Below are 22969 nucleotides of genomic sequence, written 5' to 3'. Positions count from 1 at the left end.
AATTGTACCCTCAGTGATGAAGCATGGCTATAAGCATCACTACCAGTCAGAAATGGAGGTCTTGGAATACGTCGCGCCACAGATTTGGCTATTCCGTCTTTTCTGGCCTCTTTCTATAGTTTAAGACAATTGATTGGAACCCTCCTTCAGAGAGAAGATGAAGTCACTAACCCGGATGTGCAGGACTGCATAGCCAGATGGTCAAATTTAGTTGGGTCAGACCCCCCGGCTCCCGAAAGTCGAAATAATCAGTCGGTCTGGGATGAGCCTATCGTGAATTACCGTTTGGATTCATTGTTGCAGACTTCTAATAACATCGAAGATAAGGCCAGATTACTTGCTGTCATGTCCCCTGAAAACGGAGCATGGCTTCAAGCTCTACCTTCACCTTCTCTCGGCCTACACCTAGACAACGAAAGCTTCCGAGTGTCCGTCCCCTTCGACTAGGAGCAAATATATGCGAACAACACCACTGTCCAAGCTGCAACGCTCTCGTAGATAAAAGAGGTTTACATGGTCTGTCATGCAAAAGCAGTGCTGGCAGACATTCACGCCATTCGAATGTGAATGACATCATTTTGAGAGCCTTAACATCCGCAGGGGTGCCAGCAGTGAGAGAACCAATTGGGTGCAGCCGTTTAGACGGAAAAAGGCCGCATGGTATGACCTTAATGTCCTGGAAGCAAAGAAAGTCGTTGATTTGGGATTTCACTTGCTCAGACACTTATGCACCTTCCAATCTACAATTTTCATCGACTAAAGCAGGACTTATCGCTGCACGAAGAGCAAAAGAAAAAAGAAATAAATACGTTAATCTCCTAGATAAGTATTGGTTTATTGCAATAGCAATTGAATCTAGTGGATCCTGGGATCAAGAGGGCGCAAAATTTATTAACGAAATAGGCAAGCGTATATCCATTAAATCAGGAGACACTCGAGCTAAATCTTTTCTAATTCAACGCATTAGCATGGCCATTCAACGAGGGAACGTAGCCGCTATTATGAGCACGTTACCCACTGGTAAAGAACTAGAAGAGATTTTTCTTTTGTAATTTCTGACGGCGTCTAGTACACTAAGAGCATTGAAATTTGGAAATACAGTTAGAGAGATCTAGAATATATTTGAACCCCAAATCTTCTGGGAGTTAATTGTTACATTACTAATATTAATGAACAATTCTAACCTACATATATTATTTAAAAATTGTAACGTATATTAACCATGTTAACAAATTAGAAAAGTATAAGTTTCATATATATATATATATTTTTTTTAATGTAAAATGTACCACTGGATTGAAGTTTATTCGTAATGATTTGCCAACACTGTTTCAGTTTATTTGAAACTATTTGATTGGCTAGTTTTCAAGTCTGTGTATATACGATACTTGCAATTGTTTTCATAAGAAAGTTTTGTGATTAAATAAGTGTGTATTTTGTTTGTTGTAATTCCAAAAACATTGTGATTTACAGTTATTATGATGATAATAAATAAATTGTCACAATGAAAAAAATTAATATCTAGTTTTATAATAAACTATAACAATTGCTTACCTTAGAATGTTACTTTATTTTAGAATTTCTAATATAATTTAGTAGTGCTTTTTATTTTTACTTTTAATTTTTTGACGTCTCAGTGTTTTAGGAATTGACACAGGCTATAGTTTACATTTTTATTCATTCACGTTAAAGCAAATTATTAATCTCTTTTTCTCTATTACAGTGTTACAATAATATTGAAATATACAGTATATGACAATGCTGTATTTCTGCTTTCAGCTGTTCTCAGCACACAACTAAACTTTATTATTATTATTATTATTATTATTATTATTATTATTATTATTATTATTATTATTATTATTATTATTATACTGCAATTGATACTACTTGTCCCTTCTGACATCTCGCTGCACGCACGTGCTGCTCAATGCTCTGTTGCCAGCTTTTGTGTCAGGTATTGAAACACGAAATTATTCATTGCAAGTAAATCTCAGTTTTATAAAATTAAATTACACAAAAGAGAACTAAAAAGAATGCTTTCAATTACCAGCAGGTCCACTGCTCAAATTGACATTCGACTAAAACAATGCGCATTTGTTTATATTCAAATTGGCAACGTGCGGAAAGAGTGTAATGATTACAATTGCAGAGCGAGAGAAATGAGCTACTATAATTGGCTGAACGTGTTGTTGCCATAGAAACAGTTCTTCTTGTCTGATTGTTATGAACACGTGCAGGAAGGAAAAAACAGAGGAAAGCAACTGTCAGAAGGGACAAGTTGTATCAAATAGACTTTAGAACAGAGTTGTATTAGAGCAGAGCTTGATTCTTTTACAAGATTTACTTTGAAATATTAAGCAAATTTTATTCTGAATGCTTAGCAATATCCTATTGTCACTATGATATCATACAATACATGAAAGTAAAATGTCCCTTCAAAAAAAGCTCATGAAAAGATTAAGCTTTTCGAACTAACAAAACGAAGCAGAGTATTCTCACATAACAGTTCTTGTGGTTTCCTAGCAAGAACTAAAGCAATGAATGGAACGCTTTTGAAATATGTTATAATTCACTCAGTAATATCATATACGAAAAACGTATATTTGAATTACAACTTTCCTCGTTAAGGTCATAATTTTTCCATGAAACTTCAGAAAAAAAATTAAGTACCTGGTTTGAAAGAGATATTCAGCCTGATCTGCTGTCTGTAGCCGGAAGACATGCTGCTTCTTAGTGTAATCTGCTGCTTTCGTAGCCAAAGCATGATGTATGCGGATTGCATTGTGCAGATTGTCGTAAAGCTGACTTTTCCGAAATCCGTGTTCATCTTTATGTAAGTACAGAACTAAGTCTCGTAGAGTACAGTAGAACATTTTCCAGCCACGCTTTCCGAAGGGAGCTGTATAAAATAACAAGGTACATTTGATATTTACTTTAATTAGTGAAAAAGTACATTTAATCTTTAAGAAAAAATACATTAATTAGAAAAGAAAAATTCAATTTATTTACTTATTATAAATGTAGTTCTTCTGCATTACGCGCTCAGTAATTTTTCAGTAAAATGAGGAAGTTATCAACACGTTTTTGACTAACTATGAAAAAACGAGATAAATATATATATCTACTTATAGATGCTGTAGAGCACATATTCATTAAAAAGTTGCTCACCTTGTGCCTCCTGTTTATTGCTTTCATTGAATATTTCCTTTCTCTCTGGAAACGTCATCAGTACCATTTTTATAACTGTACCATCAAGATCCTTACTTTTATAGCTCCTAGTATACAGGGTTTGTATGATAAGTAATGAGACCAGGTCTGGAAACATTGTTTTATTCATCTGATCTGTACAGGGACTTAAAAGCTTTCGAAGTACTCTCCTCTTGCGTCGATGCACTTCTGCAATCGATGTTTCCACGCTGCAAACGCCCCCTGGAAGTCAGCAGCCGGCATGTCCTTTAGAAATGTGGTCACGGCTGCTTGGATGGCTGTGACGTCTGCAAAACGGGTTCCTTTCAAGCGTGGCTTCAGCTTCGGGAAGAGGAAGAAGTCGGCCGGGCTCACATCTGGGCTGTAGGGTGGTTGTGGAAGGACTTCCACCCCAATCCGGGTCAAAAAGGAGGTCACTAAGAAGGCGGTGTGGGCAGGGGCATTGTCGTGATGCAACTTCCACCGGCTAGCGATCGCCGGTCTTTTCCGCTTGACGCTCCTGTGCAGTCTCTCAAGGACTTGTTTGTAGAAGGCGGCGTTGACGGCTTGTCCTTGGGGTACAAACTCCTTGTGGACCACCCCCACATTGTCAAAAAAAACAATCAACATTGTTTTCACCTTTGACTTCGACATTCTGGCCTTCTTGGGGCGCGGGGACGCAGGAGTGTGCCACTCCGCGCTTTGACGTTTCGTTTCAGGGTCGTACTGGAACACCCACGACTCGTCACCTGTTATGACGTCATCTTCAAAGTTAGGGTCACTGTTCATGAGGATCAACAGTTCCTGACAACAATCAACACGTCGTTGCTTTTGTTCGTCAGTCAACACTCGCGGCACCAGTTTCGCACAGATTTTTCTCATTCCCAATTGTTCTGTCACAATCTTGTGCACTGTTGTGTGGTTCATATCGAGTTCATCAGCAATCAATCTCAACGATAATCGACGGTCTGAGTTCAGGAGATCCCTCACTTTTGCCACAGTTTCGTCCGTAGTCACTGTTGTCGGGCGTCCAGCCCTCTCCAGATCCTCAACGCTTTCCCGGCCGTTCCGGAACGCACTGTGCCAACGAAACACCTGGGCTTTGGATAGGGCTTCCTCTTTGTAGGCCTCCGTGATGAGAGAAAGCGTCTGAGTAGCCGTTTTCCCCAGGCGAACGCAAAATTTGATCGCATAACGCTGTTCGATGGAACCCTCCATGTTTGTTGATTTTCCGCCGTGACAAGAATGTTCACAAGGGCTTTGTCCAAGGCTTGTCCGCGCTCCACTAAGGCTCGGAGCCAACTGACGCGCGGTGCGTTGCTTTGCTCGGACCCCCCCCTACATCCTCCATCACCGACAAACCCGCTCCAGCGACACGCGCGCCGCGGAGCGGCGAGTCTCATTACTTATCATACAGACCTTGTAAGTTTTGTTTTCTTTAAAAAGCAATTAGTGCAAAATACTTACTGATTTAATTTTGATTTTTGATTGCCCTTAATAAATGTCCTTGTACTTCTTGTCAATTCACTATTTTTACAAAAAACATTACACCTTTCAAAAGAACACTGACAAACTATGCAAGCCAAAATAAGTGTTCAACCCTCTTAGTCCTGAATTTCACAAAATTTATTAACTGTTAAATCTATCAGTGGTATTAATGTTTGCAACAGCCAAAAGTAAATTACGGGACAACCACACAGAGCATAAATTAAAAACATATTGTGGAATTCCGCATAAATTATTAATGTGAATAGTGTTTTTGTGAAAACAATGAACTTACGCAAAATACAGGGACAATTATTAAGCGCAATCAAAAAAGACACTGAATATCTTGCACTTGAGGTGAGTAATGGCCTTTCCACTTTTTCTGAGTGGTGATGAAATTTTCATGGAATATTTGACGAAGATGGATAAATCCTAAGATACAATTATGATCTCAAAATGAAGAGAACATGAGCAAGAGCGGAAGCATTCCATTTCACCCGTTCAAAATGACCATGGGATTGCAAAATATGATCCTCTCAAGGTTTTTAGATTGCAAAGGAGATATTCTGACTATCTGAAATCTCGATATATCATTATTTTTGATAATTCTTGAAATCAACAAACAGCTACGCGAGGAACTGAAGGTGGAAAAACAGAAAGAAACTAACCAAATTCCGTTTGTCTTGAATGACACACACAACTGTGGGGATACCTGAATCTGTAATCAAGCGTTGCTATACATACTTATCTGTTACAACTCCCTTTATCTCTCACTTGGCACTGGAGGAACTCCATAATTCAGAAACACGTGTCTTTGGACGGAAATATAATTTTTACTCTCGAAGAGCAGTTTTCATTCCAAAATCGACATTCCCATAATGAGAAACTCCAGAAGATGGCGTGTCACAGGGTGAAATGTATCGCTTTATAAAAGAACTATATAAGGAGGACGTAACAGTCCTGGTTAAGTTCCAAAAAATTAGCCAGGATCTTAATTTTAGAGAAAAAGTCAACAAAAACCTCCATCCTGTTCTCCTTTCGTACGACATTATGTTTTAAGGATTAGAAATGTTCCAATGATACACAGAACTACATCAATAAACATAATCTCTACCGTTATGAGAAAATTTGTTAATTGCACATAGCAAATCTGTATTTCCACAAATATAAGGTACAAAACAACAGGCTAACCACAGATTTGTTTGTTTGTTTTTTTTTTTTTAATGTTCGTTACTGTATATCTATATATATTAAATATAAATCTAGCTATTTGGAAAAAGAAAAATATGTAAATCTACCCTATTTTAAAAAATGAACACATCAACAAACTTAAAAGGCCAAAATGGAATAATATTATACTGTGGCCTTTAGAATTGGAAGGATAATCACTAGGAATGAGATTGTGGCATGGAAAATATGTTTGAAAGAAAGACACCAGTTACAGGTTTTTGACGTATTGATCAAGGTTAAACTTTAAGACAATATTTCGAGTTTACTTATTTCCACTCTGTATGTTCACTTATTAACAACATTCAAACAAGATTCATATGCTATAAATCTGGCCACATCTTAAGTAATAAGTTAGTACGATTAGTCAGTAACAGTATTTAAGCCGAGAAGAGAAAATAGTGAAACATAATCAGACGCGCGCACACACACAAAAAAAGGTATATCACAAGCTCTTTTGTTAAACGCTTCATCAAATAGGGAGAGAAAGACGTAGAGAAAAATAATCAAAAAATTAAAGAACAGAGAAGTAGCTGCGAAACATCTGGGTGGGCGCCATATTGGGATGTACGGTCAAATAGTACTGTGTTAGTAGTACCAGGCTGGAAGTCAATAGGGTTTATAGAGAAAACAGATTGAAAAATAAATAATTTATAAATTCATGAAAGGTTATTAATAATTACTGAAAACGAGAACTAAAAAATGGAAGATAATGCAGAATGAAATGTGGGAAAAATTAGTTTTAAAAAAACAAAGTTTAGAGAAACGGCACAGATGAAAAGTGAATTGGAAATGGAGTGAATGTATTGATGTATGGTATTATAGACAGTTAAGATAAGGGGGCGCTTTGTGGGCAGGACTGTAATGTAAATGCTTTCCCATTTCTTCCTGAGGGAAGTGAAAAAGACTGGGGAGAACTTTGAGGATACTTATTTGGAAGTTCAGTCAAATATATTGTTGTGATGCGCTTTGTGTTGTGGAATAGGTAGATGGGAAGTTTAAGCGGTTTACAAATTTCAATGATGTTAATATGACTCGAAGGAAGAATGAGAGTTTCGCCCATATATGAAGAAGGTTGGTCAGTAAATGCACTTAAGGATATATATACAATATATGAGTCTGGAAGAATCGCAATTACGAAATGGTGTGAAATGTGTATTATCTTCGTGATGGAGTATTAGAGGGTTAAACTAGCATCAGATAGGAGGTTAATTTTACATCTGGATTTTTATAACATTTCTTCAATGGAAGGCTCTCTAGGAACCAATTCTCGTAATACGGGTGTAAAGATCTTCAATAAAAGATTTAAAAGTGGGTTAGGAACATAATTTCGGTTTTAGATGAGATGGTAAGTTCACACTAAAACTCTTATATTGATTTCTCTGAATTTCCTCGACTAGGTAAGTAAATTTTCCTTTCACCGCGAACACCATCGTTTATAGTTACGTTCAGGAGGGAGAAAGAAGAAAAAATCCGACTTCGATTACCCCTATAGCCATCCAACGCTCTTCTTTTGATGTTTTTATATATATAGTGTAAACTTGATTTCTTACTGTAAATATTTATCATGAGTCAAAACTTTCTGTATTTGAAATATAATAAAACACTCGTACCAAATAGTAATGATATAAACGCTTTCTTTAATATCTTGGTATTCTGAATACACTCAAAAATAAACAAGTAAACATGTAAAATCTGGCCTATCTCTTTCATTATCTAAAACCAACAGACCTAACTAACTTACTTTCTGCTGTAGCATTTGAATTTTTTATTTATTTTGTTCTTTTTACTTTCAAAGCTTCAAGTTTTAAGATCTTTAGGCACTCCTCAAGCTTCCCTATTTCTAAAGTTGATTTTCTTTTTTCAATGTTTCTTTTCTTCTTTTTTAAATCTGTCTTGATTCTTTGAGGTGTTCTTCATATCCTCTGTGGACAGATAAAATCAAAATCCTTGACTATTCTGTGAAATAAAGCAGATTTCCCTAACTTTCGGCATATTTTGAAGAATTTCTCTTACTTTCCCTGACTCATTTTAATTTCCCTTGCTTTCAAGGTCAGTGCGAACCCTGGATAAGCAAAATTCATTATGTTTGGTCAAAAATGGATGTTTGGATTGTTAAGGGTGTTCGCAGTAGTGGATTTGACTGACATTTTTTGTTATCGTTTTATTCACGGTTGAATTGTTTGCAGATAAGAATAAGAGGTATCCTCGGTTGCAGAGTGTTGACGAGAGGACCCTTCGATGGTAGTTAAGAGATGATCTGGTGGAACACGTAAGGTGATGAATGACCAAGGCTTAGGACAGGGAAGGTTTTATGTTAATGAGTGCGGAAGCTCTTGAAGATCCTTCACTCTTAGCGACTCCCCACTAAACTGAATCTACGTTCATTACTTAACACTATCACGTGATTACGTAATCCAGAGACCAAGACTGCGCTCACCTGCAGGCTTCCCAGTTATTTCTTTGTTCTTTGATTTTTCTTTTCTCTTTTTTTCTACTCCCTATTTGATGAAGTGATTATATTGTTTTTATCTGTTGTGAATATGTTTTCATCAACATCTGGTTAGTTCATTTCTCTTTCCGCTTAATAGTACCATTCTTCTAACTTGGGTTCTTTTGTTCCAACTGCATATAGATAGTTAAATAAAATAAAATAAAAGGAACACCTGAAGAAAATGCAACTTACCTGATTAGCACGGCGTGAAATTAGTGTTAAGCTGCACAAGATATCTGATTCGTACTAGAATGAAGGCATATAAGACACAATGGTTTCCATATTACAACATTCCTCATTCAGTGCAACATTCAGTTCCGTCAATGACGATGGAGAACATATCTTGTCCATAGTCTGAGCTGTAGAACTGAGTTCAGATGTTCAATAATATGGTGATTGGGAGGGCCAGAGGAAGTGTAGTTGATCCCGAAGTTCATAAAACCACGCATCAGCAGTTCCAGTAATATCAAGTGGCGCACTGACATATTGAGAAGCTGCACCACTGGCAGGAAACAAAATCTTGACTATAAGATGCACTCAAAATGTTCACATAATCACTGGCAGTAATGCGTTCTGTAAGTGTAATCACAGGACCCACAGAAGATTAGAAAATTGCGATACATAGCATCAATGAGCTGCTGCTATGTTTGACGGCAGGGAGGAGACAATTCAAAGTATACTCTTCTTTGAGAATTCACCTTATATAAATAAAACCTGTTGCTGGAAATAACGGAAAATTCATTGGACCGTATTACGCGTTTAAAATCATCGATGATCCATTTTGGAGTTCTCAGCATCCTTCGCGCTAAAATGCTGTTGATTGTGGTCATCGGTTTGGAAATTACAACTAGACCACATTATGTTCAGGTTATGCAAATTGCATTGGACTGAGATTGTTGCAATAGGCTGTTCCAGGTGCTGTTTGAGTTTTGTAGTCACTTTTGTAGCCTTCGTTCTATGATCTTGGTGATATTCTTTAATGCTTGGCGATCCCTATCATTGAGTCTTCTCTTCACCCACATTTTACCTGGCTGACGTATACAGACAATTACCTAAAACGTGACCAGAAGCTGCACATGAATCCTCAATGTTACCACCTCACACATCTTACGTATTCCTAACTACAGGTATTTTGTTTATTTTGATAACCATTTGCATATGAATTGCCACAAAATAATGAAAAACAATCGCATTTATTTGAAACGAAAACTAAAGGAATTCAATGAAATAGTCAGATAGAGAGGGAAAGAAAATGAAAAATTGAAGACTAGAGAAAGACTGTGAAGCGCTCCAGTGGGCGCCACGCGGATTGAAGGAATCTTTGGTCTTCATTTGTTTTCTGCCAAAACGTGGAAGTGTTTGTTTAAGATAGTAATCCATAATACTTGCACTAGAATTCAGATTGGAAGGTCTATAGTTAACGAAACAGCTTCCCCTTATTATTAATCCTCTCCCTCATTTTCCTGAACCTTTGGAATCAAATGAAAGTTGCAGGGAACAATAGTGTGCATAATCTTTTGTAATACATTGCAATGGAATTCATTATTACTAGCTATTTTCTACCAATTTTAAATGCGACCTGTATACATACTTTTCTTTCCATTTGGATCTGTACAACTTTTTCGCATTACATATCCCTTTTTGTATTCTATTGCAGTGGATGCATTTGGTACATCTAAGAAAGGATTGTGCCCAACAACCTGTTGGTTCTCTTGTTGTTTCTGTTGCAGCTGCGTAGTTACTTCTTCAGTCTCTTCATCCCTGCAAATGAATTATCAAAATCATTCATTGATAATTACCATTCATTTTAAGAAATGTATATACACTCCGTATTGTAAATTTTTCAAAAAGAATATACGAAAGAGTGACTTTCTGATGGTCATTGCGTTAGGGACCCGAAGTAACTATTTTCTATTCATAAACATTGCGCAGGAAGCAAGCCGGGGACTAAGTAAACTGAAGATGAAAGAAGCCGATTATATACTAGGCGTGGAATCAGTTCAATTCTTTTAAGTTCCAGGAGTTTATTCTGAGTCGTATGAGAGCTATATGGTTTTGCGTTGTCTTGATGTAGAGGGGTTAGCATTCTGTTCACAAATATAAGTTATTTTTGGTATACAATGGCATATATATTCGCTCCAATTGTTCGGAATAGGTTGCATTGTTGGTTCAACAGTTCGGAATGAACTATTACTGAATGATCCTTTCATAATTCTATCAGACACAGAGCATCACCTTGTGACCGAAATAGTAGCGTTTGATAAGTTCCGGCACTGGCTCTTGTTTATCCACTTCTTATACATGTTAAGATTTTGGGAAAATATCCACTTTCTTGTCGTATGTTATTCCAGGGTGTCTACTAAAATTCCACAATGAAATTTCGTGACCTTTTCTTTACCAAATCATAAAATTTCCTAACATTTTCAAGAGCGAATTTGGGTGTGAATTAGGCCGAATTTTCATCCATGCGATACAAACGTACTTTGCTTGCGATTTGGTAGCGCCTAAAGTCGACCATAGACATTTTTGGTGGTGAATTTTGATGTTTTATAGAACAAAATTTTCCAATCTGTACTTACATTTGCACAGATAAAAAAATCGTGACCCAAAAGCTAAATTTCGTGACTTTTTCGTGACTTTCATGACCATTTTCTGATTTCGTGACTTTTTCGTGACTTTCGTGACCGATAGACACCCTGTATTCTCTTCAGAAAACACAGATCATGTGGGTTTTCCAGACATTTCTTGCACACATCTACTTGCTATAGCGCTGGAGCTGGGATCATTCGTGAGACATAATTCGGCAGCTCCGGATGCTTTCCAACGTAAGGAAAATAACGAACCACATTGAACTATGAGATACCGAGCGCATCTGATAACCTTCGAGTAAGTCATCAGATCTGTCTCCATGACCTAGCGAAACTGGATTCGATCCTACTGATCTTAGCTGATCGATGAGGTTCTTACACGAGCGGAATGTCTTGAACCTTCTAATTACTGTGCTGTAATCAATTGCCCCTTCGTCTTTCGCACAATTAATATTTAGATTACTTCGGTGGTGTCATGGTGTAGAAGTCCGAGCTATCAGGTAGTCTAAAAACTATTGAGCACTTTGTGCACAACATAGCATGTGCCAAATCTCACTCGTCAGTGTATATAAATCGCAGTAAGTCGGGCCTAACGTCATTTGATAGCAGACAGTTGATGCTGGTAGGTGTGCAAAAGGTGTTGAGAATTCTTATAATCAAACGTAAAGTACTGGCCGTGAAGTTCACGAAATTGCGCTATATTTTACAATTTTATTTCGATAAAAGCGCAAATGCTGAGCAGCCTATGAAAAATTTGTGGTTTTATGGGCATGATACAGTATTAAAAGCTACAGCCAAAAGATGGTTAAGTAGCTTTCGTTCTCGAAATTTCGATGTTCAAGATGCTTCTCGCAGTGGGCGACAAATTACAGAAAAAGTGGATGATACTATGGCAAAAGTCGAGCAAGACCGACACAGCAGTCATGACATAGCCGATGACCTAAAAACATTAGGAGCTCGACATCTGGGTGTCACATAATCTGACTTAAAAACATTTACTCAATCGAATTTCTATCTACGTACGAATCTTTACTGAAACGAAACGAACTCGAACCATTTCTGAAGCGGCTGATCACGAGTGATGAAAAGTGGATAACCTACAAGTACAATGTGCAAAAAAGATCGTGGTCGAAGCAAGAAGAGTTCATACTGACACCCAGGGAGGTTATGCTTTGCATTTCTTGAGATTGGAAGAGCATCATGCATCACGAGCTGCAGCTGCCAGGCAGAACAATAGTCTCGGATCTGTACTGTCCATAATTAGCGTGATTTAACCTAGCAATTCAAAAGAAACGGCCGAATCTCGATTGAATGTCTATCGAAAAGGCCAAATTGACAGATGCAATCGCGCTAACTGTGTACGGTACAGGTCCGAGACTATTGTTCTGCTTGGCAGCAACAGCCAGTGATTCACGATGTCCTTCCAACGGCTGGCCACACCAGACCCCATATACCTTTAACGACCCATCAGAAGTTGAAAGATTTAAATGCGGCACCGTCAGACTATCATTTGTTTTGGTCTCTGCAGAACTCCTTGAATAGTGTTAATCTCAAAACAGGCCTGTGAAAACCACACGCCGTAACATTTTAATCGGAAACCATAGAAGTTTTATTGTAATGGGATTATGGCGTTGGCGAATAAATGGTAGAAGGTCATCGAACAAAACGGTGATTTGGTTTCATAATGTTATTTTCAAATAACAATAAATGTATTCTCAAGTTTTATCTCCACAGGCTCAATATTCGAATTAAATTTGGTTTCATCTTCCTTTGCGGCTGTTGAATCACGCAAAAAGTGCAGCACTTTACAACTTTTCACGGCACAAACTACCACATCTATACCCGTGCTAGCAAACAAGAACCTTCTGTCACCTGTCATACATGCTGCAAACGATGCAAGTATAGCAATGTTGCAAAACTTATGACTTATCCTTATATTTTCGTATCAATCTTAGTTGTGTTCCATGTCTAACCGCTAATATAATAAAAATGAGCATTTGTTAAATACTTGGACGTTTCGTACACACCTATCCAGATTATCTTAAGGTAATTTACATGTGTTGCACGAAAACCTTCAGTTAACCACGAAGAAGGGGACTATTTTTTTTTTTTAACCATTTTCTTCAATTCTTTTCACGCAAATACAATTGCAACAAAGGGCCATTAGTTTGAAGTAGTGGTGGGCACAAAAACAGGTTTTTAGGAAAACCGAAACATGTTTTTGAGAATTGTTTTTTTTTTAAACGGTTTTTCACCTAAAACGGTTTTCGGTTTTCTTCGAAATCGGTTCGGTTTTTTCCAAAATCGGTTTCTGTTTTCTTCAAAACCGGTTCCGGCTTTTTCCAAAATTGGTTCTATTTCTGACCAGAATAGTGTTTTGTTGTTCTCCAGAAACGACTCCGCTTTCACAGAAATAGTTCTATGTGTTTTCCAAACGTTTTCACCGAAACCAGTTTCGGTGAAAACCGAACCGCTTCTGAAGAAAACCGAACCGGTTTTTGGTGAAAACCGAAATCGGTTTAGGTGAAAAAACTAACCGGTTTTGGAGAAAACCGAAATGTAGAAACCGGTTTTGTCCATCTCTAGTTTGAAGACGTTATCTTCCTCTAGTGTGTGAATACATGATTAATAGGACGGGTTTCGAAGTACGTTAGTTTCCTTTATACCTTGGTTTTCTGTTACCATTATTTCAAAAATCTAATATTACTTTCTACCCCGCTGAAGATTAGCAAACCCGACTACTCGATTACTAACTGATAAATAAAACTACTTTTAAGTCATATTTATTTGAATATTGTCATTTATCCTTAAATAAGGATATTTAGATAGAGCACATACTTGTTTTCGTGTAATTCCTTGAACCGTTTGCGGTAGGTCTTGTAGTTCTCGAGCAATGTAGCTTTTAAATTTATTTTCCGTCGTTTTCGGCAGCTCATAACTCTGAAAGGAGACGTTTTTCGATCCATGCTTATTTAAACTTTTTTCTTTCATTTGATATAAGGAATCGCCTCCCAGAGTTTGGGCATCGAATTTTTAAACATACTGTATATGCAGGGTGAGCTTTTTGAACTTGAGACAAATATTTAATTTCTGAACCAATACATAAAAATACTGTAATTTTGTACGAAGTGAACATCGATAGAAGAAACTCGTTTAGCATACGTCTCAGTACGAGCAGATGATTCATGTTGAAAATCCAACACATTTTCTAAAAATCAAATTGCACTACGTCAAATTATTACATACTTCCAAGCTACATGTTAAACAAAAAGTTACAATACCCCATTTATTGTTTAGTGCAAACTAATGACATTATGATATCACACGCATTCGAATTTTGGAAGCCTCTACCAGACTAACAACACAACTCAAATGGACGGGGCATTGCACACTCAAAGCACTATAGTGTTGGACACATGAGCTAACGTATTCTCAATAAATGGCAAAGTTATTAGAGAGAGTTGAAAATCAGGCTTTTTTCCGAAAGATTTTACTTAAAAAAAAAAAAAAAAAAAGTGCTTAAATAAGTATCGTATCTAAGTACTTAGATAATTTCCAATATACGAACAAATCAGTTTGCTGTTTACAGCAACTTAATACCTCAAACCGTTCCGGGGATATAATAACATCGATAAAGTTTGCAACGCTGGTTAAAATGGTGTATTTGTGAAAAATGTTTATTATGACTGTTGATTTCCTTTCCTTTTCTAGCTCTGCAGTATTACCTCTTGGTAATTGTAATTACAAGCTCTCGCAACAACTTTAAGCAGAGCTGCCAACTATTTATTATATCCGGAATGGGTTCAGATATTAAATTCCTGTAAACAGTAAAATGATTTGTTCTATTGGAAACCATAAAAGTATTTAGATATGATACTTACAGAAGCATTTTTTCGAAATAAAACCTTTCAAAAAAAGTCAAATTTGTAACCCAATGTAACTTCCTTGCCATTATTCGAAATACGTCACATCATGCTCATAGGATTCGACACCAAGGTACTTTAGATGTGCACTGTCCTGTCTGTCACAGTTGTGCTGTTATTATGGTAGCGGCTTCCAAAATTTGGATCTTTGTGATACTGTAGCGTTTTTAGTTTGCAACACTGAATAATAAATGTGACATTGTAAGTTTTCATTTAACAAGTAGATTTGAAATATGTGATAATCTGACTTAGTGTCATTTGAAAAATATAACTTTGTGCTGGGTTGGCTATACTATTCATACTGTTGGTGTGTCAAACTGTTTCCCTTATTGGTGTTTACTTCGTGCAAAGTTTCAGCGTTTTTAACGTAACGGTTTAAAAGTTACAAAGTTGTCTCAAGTTCAAAAACATCCTGTATATCATCATATAATTTTATCACTTTGAAGTTGCAGAAAAATATATCTCCAGAAAGGAAAAGAACGAAGCTTCACTAAAGATGATAGTTTTAAGAAGAACTCTGAAAATAAATAGTGCAGTTTTATTCTTTGCCGCATTCTGATACATACATACTGAAATAGTACACACAATCAAGGTTAAAACTCCTCTTCACCTCCATCCCTTTGTGTAACACGAAATTTTACACAAAAACAGGTCTAAACTGACTGAACTGATCACAGAAATAAAATGGTCGTTAAGTGAAAGGTTAGAGATCTTGTGTCGCAGTGAAGTGGGCTCTCATACGGTTTATCCTGGATGACGTTGTTCTTCGATTCTACCACTTGAATATGGGAGTTTTAAATATGTTCGGCTGACTTTCAACCAAAATTCCCTCCTAAGTTCCCGTTTTTGATTGTTTCCATTGTAAAATGGCTCCGGAGTTGTATCTACAAATTTGTTGATACATAAATAAGTGGATACAATTATAATAAGAATGTTGAAGCTTGCATTTAAAACTTTGAAATTTCCTGTCCATAACTTATACGTTTTTCTACCTTTCTTTACTTCTAGTTACAATAAATCATATTATACTTACAAAGCCCATTCTAATGGATGTGATTTGATGGCATGATATAACTGCTTTAGAACTTCTCGAGGGAAATTCTCTCCATCGTTCAGTTCTGATAGATTTTCAATAAACTCTCCACACGTCATCTTTCGTCCAATATTCTGGCCATGGAGGTCTGTATTAAGCAGCATTATTGCACAAGTTAATGTGTGCACTGCATCTGCAACACAAAACAACAGAAAAATTACATTTAAGATTTACACAAAATAAAATAATGAATACTACTCTATCAGTTTCATTAATAAACTCAATCTGATTTTCCAAATTGCTATATAAGTTTTCTACAGTAAAAATGCGAATTGTACAGCAATGGAAATGCAAACGCCTAGCAACTGGGAAATCGTTTTTTTTTTTTTTTTTTTAAAGTTTAGTTTAGCGTCCCGTTTAGCAGCAAGGCTATATGAGACGTGGACCTACTGATTAACGTGGAATCCGAACCATATGAGCTCCCGCCGGGAATCGAAACCGGGTCTCTGGGAAATCGGAGTACGATTTTTCCCTCGCTTGTTCAAAAGATTCGATTTTTTTTTCTTTCCAAAAATGTCACAAACAAACTGCTATTAAATGAAAATCAGTTTAAAAATCAATACTGCAGTTTAAAGTACAAAAATCAATATAATAGTAAATTGTCTCTACTAAATAAATGTCAGTAGCTGTCATATTAGTTGGACAGCAAAGACTAGGGGAAAAAGTGTTGCTGATAACTAAAAGTGGCAAAGTCTACACTCAACAATCGAGCTCTGACTTCCCATCAACCCAGCTATCAGATATTTCTCTAATTCTTCAACGTTTTTCATAAAGTTCCCTGTAGTTAAAAGAAAATACAAATAAGACTTAGTTTAAAGCAAGGAAAAATAACATTTAACATTACCCTTTGCAGATGACAAATACACCGCGACACATTCTTACAAGTGGGTGCAAAGCTGTCCATTACTTACACGTTTCCAATAATACGTGTTAAGAGCACTAGTAACGAGAGTTCATCACTGGCGCCATTTGGAAAGCTGATATCCTGAATGTGGTTAAAAATTTTACTGAACGTTTATTCCTGTAATCGGTATTTCTACTTCTGTACCATGATCAGAGATAGGAACATTTTAAGAAGTGGGTAGCAAAAACGTGTCTATTGGTAAGTACGTAAAGAGAACTCTGCCTATGACAGTGTGACTATCATGGCTACCATGCTGAATCATGCTCTCTTTCTTTGTAATCAGAAAGATCTAGTATGACATATCGATCTGGAATGCAATTATGTCAGAATATCGATGCAGTTGGAAGTTATATTGATATGAAAGAAATAACTTGGAAAATTGGTGGATGAATTTGAGAGAATGTACTTAATTTGCTTGATAGTTATTAAAAACATCAGGTACATGATATGAGTGACTGTTGTGTGTTAGGCAACTCAAATAAAAACACCCACATTGGAAAAATTGCCGCCTTAAAGAAATCCCTAAAATTATTACTGGAAACAAGTAAAATAAAACCACTAGCTTCCGCCTGCTTCGAAGATAAAAGAATACTTTCGCATATAACTCAGCGGACTGAAAAAGCAAGATGTCGTAGATATTCAGCAACTTGAAGAGGACTAAAACGTGGTTTCTTTGTTCAGTGGTACTGATATTCCCCGAATATTACTACTTCAAATACTCTGTGAGTTTTTCTCGAAGTATTTAATGCTCTCTGTAATTGTCTTCAATTTGTTTTCCAAAATAAGCAGCTGATACGGAACGTTTCTGTTTAGTATTTTATCCGTTAAACATTAAGTCTTTTCCCATATTTTCTTTACTCATTTTCACATATTATTATTATTATTATTATTATTATTATTATTATTATTACTTCACATTCTCTTTCATGCTGAAACTTTAAACTGATTCTTCAAGCCGAAACGCCTTTTGTTTATTACTTTTAGCTTTTTTATGGGAACATAATAGTTCTTACCCTTCTAATGATAGTTATTTCCCTGGTTTTAAAAAGCTTATTGTTCTCATTGATCAGGTGGAATGTTATTACTAGAGCTACAAATTTTAGGTGCAAATTTTGAGAAAGTGCAAATTTCAAATATAAATATTCATACGAACAGTACCAAAACTAGTTACATCATCTATAAAAACTCCAAATTCACTAAGATATTCAAAAGTTTATCTAAACAAATCTTTGAACACAACATTATTAAAGTCACAAGTGCAGAAAACTGTAACGCAGGAAAGCGTTGTTCGTTTTCCAGTGAAAGCACTTATGGTTCGGATTCCACGTTAAGGTGTAGGTCCACGCCTCATATAACCCTGTGCTAGACAGAACACAGACAGACAGAAGGTCCTTGCACTGAGTAAGAACGCAACTAAAACACAATTAGAGATGCTGATTTAAGGTTTTCTTTGCAAGATAAGCTAACTTGAGCTTTTAATATTAAAAAAAATAAGATGCAGCACCTAAAATTCCTAGTTCTAGTCATTACTCATGTGAACTTGTAACTACTTCCTTTATTTTGTATCAATTCGTTCTTTCCTTGTTCCGTCCACTTCTTCCAAAGCTCTATTCTCTCCAAATAAAATTATGTGTAGCTCTGTAAAAAGGAGACCTGAACACCGAAAACCATGTTGCTAAAAATATTTTGCTACTTGGCTGCTACATTAGATGGATTCACATGCAGGAAAATTACATATTTCCATCCAACATAACATGTTCTATAAATGATCTTTGAACAGCAACGGTAAGACACCTATTTACTCTCTCAGTGCATGCGCAATTGATTCTTGTTCCAAAGTCTGAACTACAAAGCAATTCTATACACTATGGAGCAACTTTGTCAGATAACGAAAATGATGGTGCAGTCACTTCGCAACAACTTCATTTATACATTTTATTTATCAAGCTGCTGCTGATTTTATCCCATATTTTATGCTTTTCTCTCTTAATATATTCTTATTTATTTATTTATTTATTTTCGTTGTCAAATTTATGACTTGACAGGGTACACAGACGCTGCAACCCACATATTGTTTCTGCACTTTAATACTAAGAGACAATATGCCATGGGCACAATACAAACTTATTGAATTTCTAATATTTTGTTATAATTTTAAGTAAGATACCAGTTTCCTACACATAAAATCTTATTTAACCCAATTCAAAGCAATTTATGAATATTTTTGTTATTAAAATTAATAATAATAGTTTCCTTTGCTTTACTATACACTTGTTTCAAATTTCTTCTCATTTTTAAGATCAAGCTAATTACCTTTCATTGCTCCACAGAACAGAGAATTACTTCAGTACACTTTTTCAATACAGGTTTCAATAAAATTAATTTCACAGTCCTTCATCGGCAATTGTGTACCTAATTCTAAAATATTATTGGTCAATGCAGTTTTAAGAAGTTGCTACAAGCAAAAAATCTCCACATTTCTGCAGATATTCTGAAAAATGTGGAGACTAACGACTCACTGAATGAGAAAGATGTCTCATTCCCTGTTGTGCTTGTCAGAGCAAGTTATTTCAGCGTATGAGTTTGACTGAATAAGAGTCCTATTATCGTGCCTTAGGGTCATATATATATTAAATAATGTGCAGAAAGCTATATTCGGGACCTTTATTTCATGATCCTGTTACTTTTGGAAACCTCCGTTACCACCAGTTATCGAGACAAAGAAGAAATCACAGAATCTGGTGAAGCCACTTCTTAATAATTTTTGTAATGAATGGAAATAAACAACACAAATTCCTTTTTTACCGTACTCCTGACACACGTGTATGTGTTATCTCTTTCTCACAGCACAGTAGCGAACTCCCTTACAGTCCGCATGAGATCGGACTTCCAGGTGGATGAAAACTACAGGACAACATGGCTCGGGCAGGATTTTCACTTAGATGGAATGAGTGCGTGTGATAAAGCAGAGCCCGACGGGGAGATGAGAAACCTAAAGGCCCAGGCAGACGTGTCAAGGGAGACAATTGCTAATTGTGGCTTACCGAATGATGACACTCACGATATTATTATTATTATTATTATTATTTGTGTGTGTGTGTAGGCATGTGTAACTTACTGAAAAGTAGCTAGTGTCATGTTGCCAGTTTTGAAATTTAATTTAATGTATGTCAACGTTTGCATTTTCTCTTTGCTTGGTCCTTACGATACGCAAAAGGCGTCGATTCGTTTACTGATTCCTATTTCGTATTTTATATGCAGCGTATTTTATGTGAGTGTACTTTTATTATGTGTGCCTATTAATGGTTTTTATCGTCTTGATGTAAAGGAGACATATCTTTGATTCTGTCGTAGTAATTAATTGCCTCGCAGCATATGACTGTTGAATGTGCGATTACCAGTTGGTCCAATACGCTATGTACGTCAAAACACCGACTTTCTGTGTTTTGATGAAAATATACAGTTACTCGATAGCACTTTCATTGTATTGGAGAGTGTGGAGACTGTTTTGAAATAAAGAGTTTTCTTCATAAGTGGTTAATTCAGGGAACCCCTTGAACCTCTTGTGACTAAGTATGTAAAGAAATTAATGTAAGCTGCGTTTAGATAATATTCTGTTCATTTTCTGGTAGATCAGGCAGTGGCTTTGGTCATTTTCTTAATTTAATGTTTCCTTTTAACAACAAGAATTTCTCTTATCAGAAAGAAGAAAAAACGTTGTGGAATAAAGCTAAACCAAAGTTAAAACAGTATATAAATTGTTATGTGGATCTCATTTTAATATTCTTGCTGCGGATGAAGATTATCCGTATTTGCTTTACCCGTTGCACTGAAATGACGAGTCTAGCTCGTCATGGCCTCCCAGTGCCAAATCGCATAATAACGAGCTACAATCGTCATAAAATTTAAACTATTGTAGCATCACGTAGGGTTACTATATTGATGTTTTGAAACTTCAAGAAATTTGATGTAACGGAAGGAGGGCACGAAATTCAGAAAATATATTGTAGTGGAAGGGGTTAACATTCCAATCGAAGGAAAACCGCTGATTTCAAGAACAGTCTTTCCTGTTTATGAAAATTAAAATAAATCTAACTTACTTTTGAAGAACTTACATTTTTTTAAATGTGTTAATAAAATACAATTTGTACGTGAATGTTGTCATTTAGCAAACATACTCTACGTCTCCTTTCTAAGTTTAACATGATCTACAATTTTAAATAAAATGTGCATTTCCAGGTTGAATTTGTAATCTCCTCAAAGATTTTGTCTTATGTGTTATAGAAATCCGTTGCAACCCAATTCAGTAATCTAAATTTCATGGACTTATTTATTGAGTAGTATTATTTTCCGAGGGAGGGAAATTGTATTGATTCAGTTGCCTCTCGCGCTTCTCTAATACCATTTGGGTTTCAGATTTAATCTCTCTTTTCGTTGATCGTTCCACACTCTCCTTGAAACCGTGATATCTTCCCTGTCTTTTTTTTTAACATCTAGGGGTTTTACATTACATACAGACATCTCACGGAGTCAACATTTAGCATAACATTCGAATATTTAAAAATTGTACACTTTGTTACTGTTCGGTTTTGGATGACAGAAATTCATCTGAGAATACATAACAAAAAGTGGATTACAAATTTTAACTTAGAAAGAAATTAGTAAAAATAAACAAACACGGAAACCATTAAAATATAACTATGTAACCATGCTCTTCACTAGCTCGTTATGAATTCTTATCTTCCGAACTTCATCTAGCATATCATTAACTGCATTGTGCAAGTATTATCATATGAATGTTCAATCTACTTTTCTTTCCTTCACAACGACAGAAATACTTACCCTGAGAGTTGAATGAGCCTGGATTGCAGTCAAGATAGCGTTTGGAAAAATGAACTAAGACCCTTTCTCTTTCCTGAGTTTCACCAGTCAAACTAAACTGTTTTAGGAACTTGCGAAGGGCTACATCTAACGTGTCTCCCTCAAAGTTGAAATATTTTAAGTACTCTTCCGCCACCACACGACTAAAATCATTGCTAGTGATGAAAAAGCAGAAATTAAAAAAAAATATATTACTAGTTTTCTCAAAATATTAATGAAATACATTAAATAACCACATGCAAAAATTAACGGTATCTAACATAGCTATAAACGAATCCACGTACTTTTGTACCTTTACCATAATCCTTTCACTATCTATTGTCAAGCAAATACCTTATTCATCTTGATATTCCTTCCTATCCATCTCATGATATTCATAAAAATATACTCACATGTACAAGTCCATTTGATCCCAAAAATAAATGCCTTTCTGTCTCTAAGAGATCTATTTAACTTCATTATAATGAATCTGGAACACGTAATAATGTTGAAATGAAATGAAATCTGAGTTTTACGTTCCACGTTTATGCCGGTTAGGCTAAAGGAGACGGTGATGATGAGAAATGAATGAAATGGTGGAAATGAAGTAAGTGACAGGAAACGGGAGAACCCCGAGGAAATCCAAGCACACGGTGTTGTCCATGACAAAGTTCACTTGGCGGGAGCAGGGTTTGAATCCGGGATCCCATGCACCAGACGTGAACGCGCCTCCACTGACCCACCGCGGCCCCTGTAATAATGTTATATCTGAAAGGGAAATATTCCATATGACAAGGAACGATTACAATCAAACAAAAAATAAACCTTAGATGTGTGTACAGCTTAGGGTATCAAAAAACAGTTAAAATTTTCATCAATGGTAGAGCATCAAAATCCTTAGTTTTCAATTATAACAAAATTATTTCAGTACGAATCATTTGATAATTTGCTTATTTCGGCATAAGTAGATCTTTCTTTCTTAGATGACACTTTGTTGTGTCACTTTAGATCAGTGAGCACTGGTAAATAATAAGGGAAAGACTGATGCAAGAACTGAAGCCTTGCGACTATAATAAGCGTAGTTTGTTTGGTGAATGGTGTCTAAATCAATTGAAAACTGGTCCACCTTCTTTTAATCGAAAAATTGTTTAGTGACGAAGCTCATTTCTGGTTAAATGGTTATGTCAACAAGCATAACTGCCGTAT

General features: G+C 36.1%; 1 protein-coding gene across 3 annotated transcripts in view; it reads right to left on the bottom strand.

Annotated features, from left to right (window-relative positions):
• Positions 1 to 22969, bottom strand: part of Efa6 (Exchange factor for Arf 6) — a 284205-nt gene that overhangs the window by 82660 nt on the left and 178576 nt on the right. For all 3 annotated transcript variants that reach the window (XM_081769243.1, XM_081769253.1, XM_081769263.1), the window contains exons 5-8: positions 21746 to 21939; positions 15940 to 16132; positions 9987 to 10156; positions 2674 to 2902 (exon numbers count right to left, since the gene is read on the bottom strand). In XM_081769243.1, coding sequence (XP_081625369.1) covers positions 2674 to 2902; positions 9987 to 10156; positions 15940 to 16132; positions 21746 to 21939 — 786 coding nt within the window. The remainder of the gene's footprint in view (positions 1 to 2673; positions 2903 to 9986; positions 10157 to 15939; positions 16133 to 21745; positions 21940 to 22969) is intronic.

The sequence above is a fragment of the Thermobia domestica genome, chromosome 1 (genome assembly GCF_964235325.1).
Source record: "Thermobia domestica chromosome 1, izTheDome1.hap1.1, whole genome shotgun sequence".
NCBI classification, from domain to species: Eukaryota; Metazoa; Arthropoda; class Insecta; order Zygentoma; family Lepismatidae; genus Thermobia; species Thermobia domestica.
Note: the sequence above shows the minus strand (reverse complement) of the source record. Positions and strands in the feature narration are given on the sequence as shown.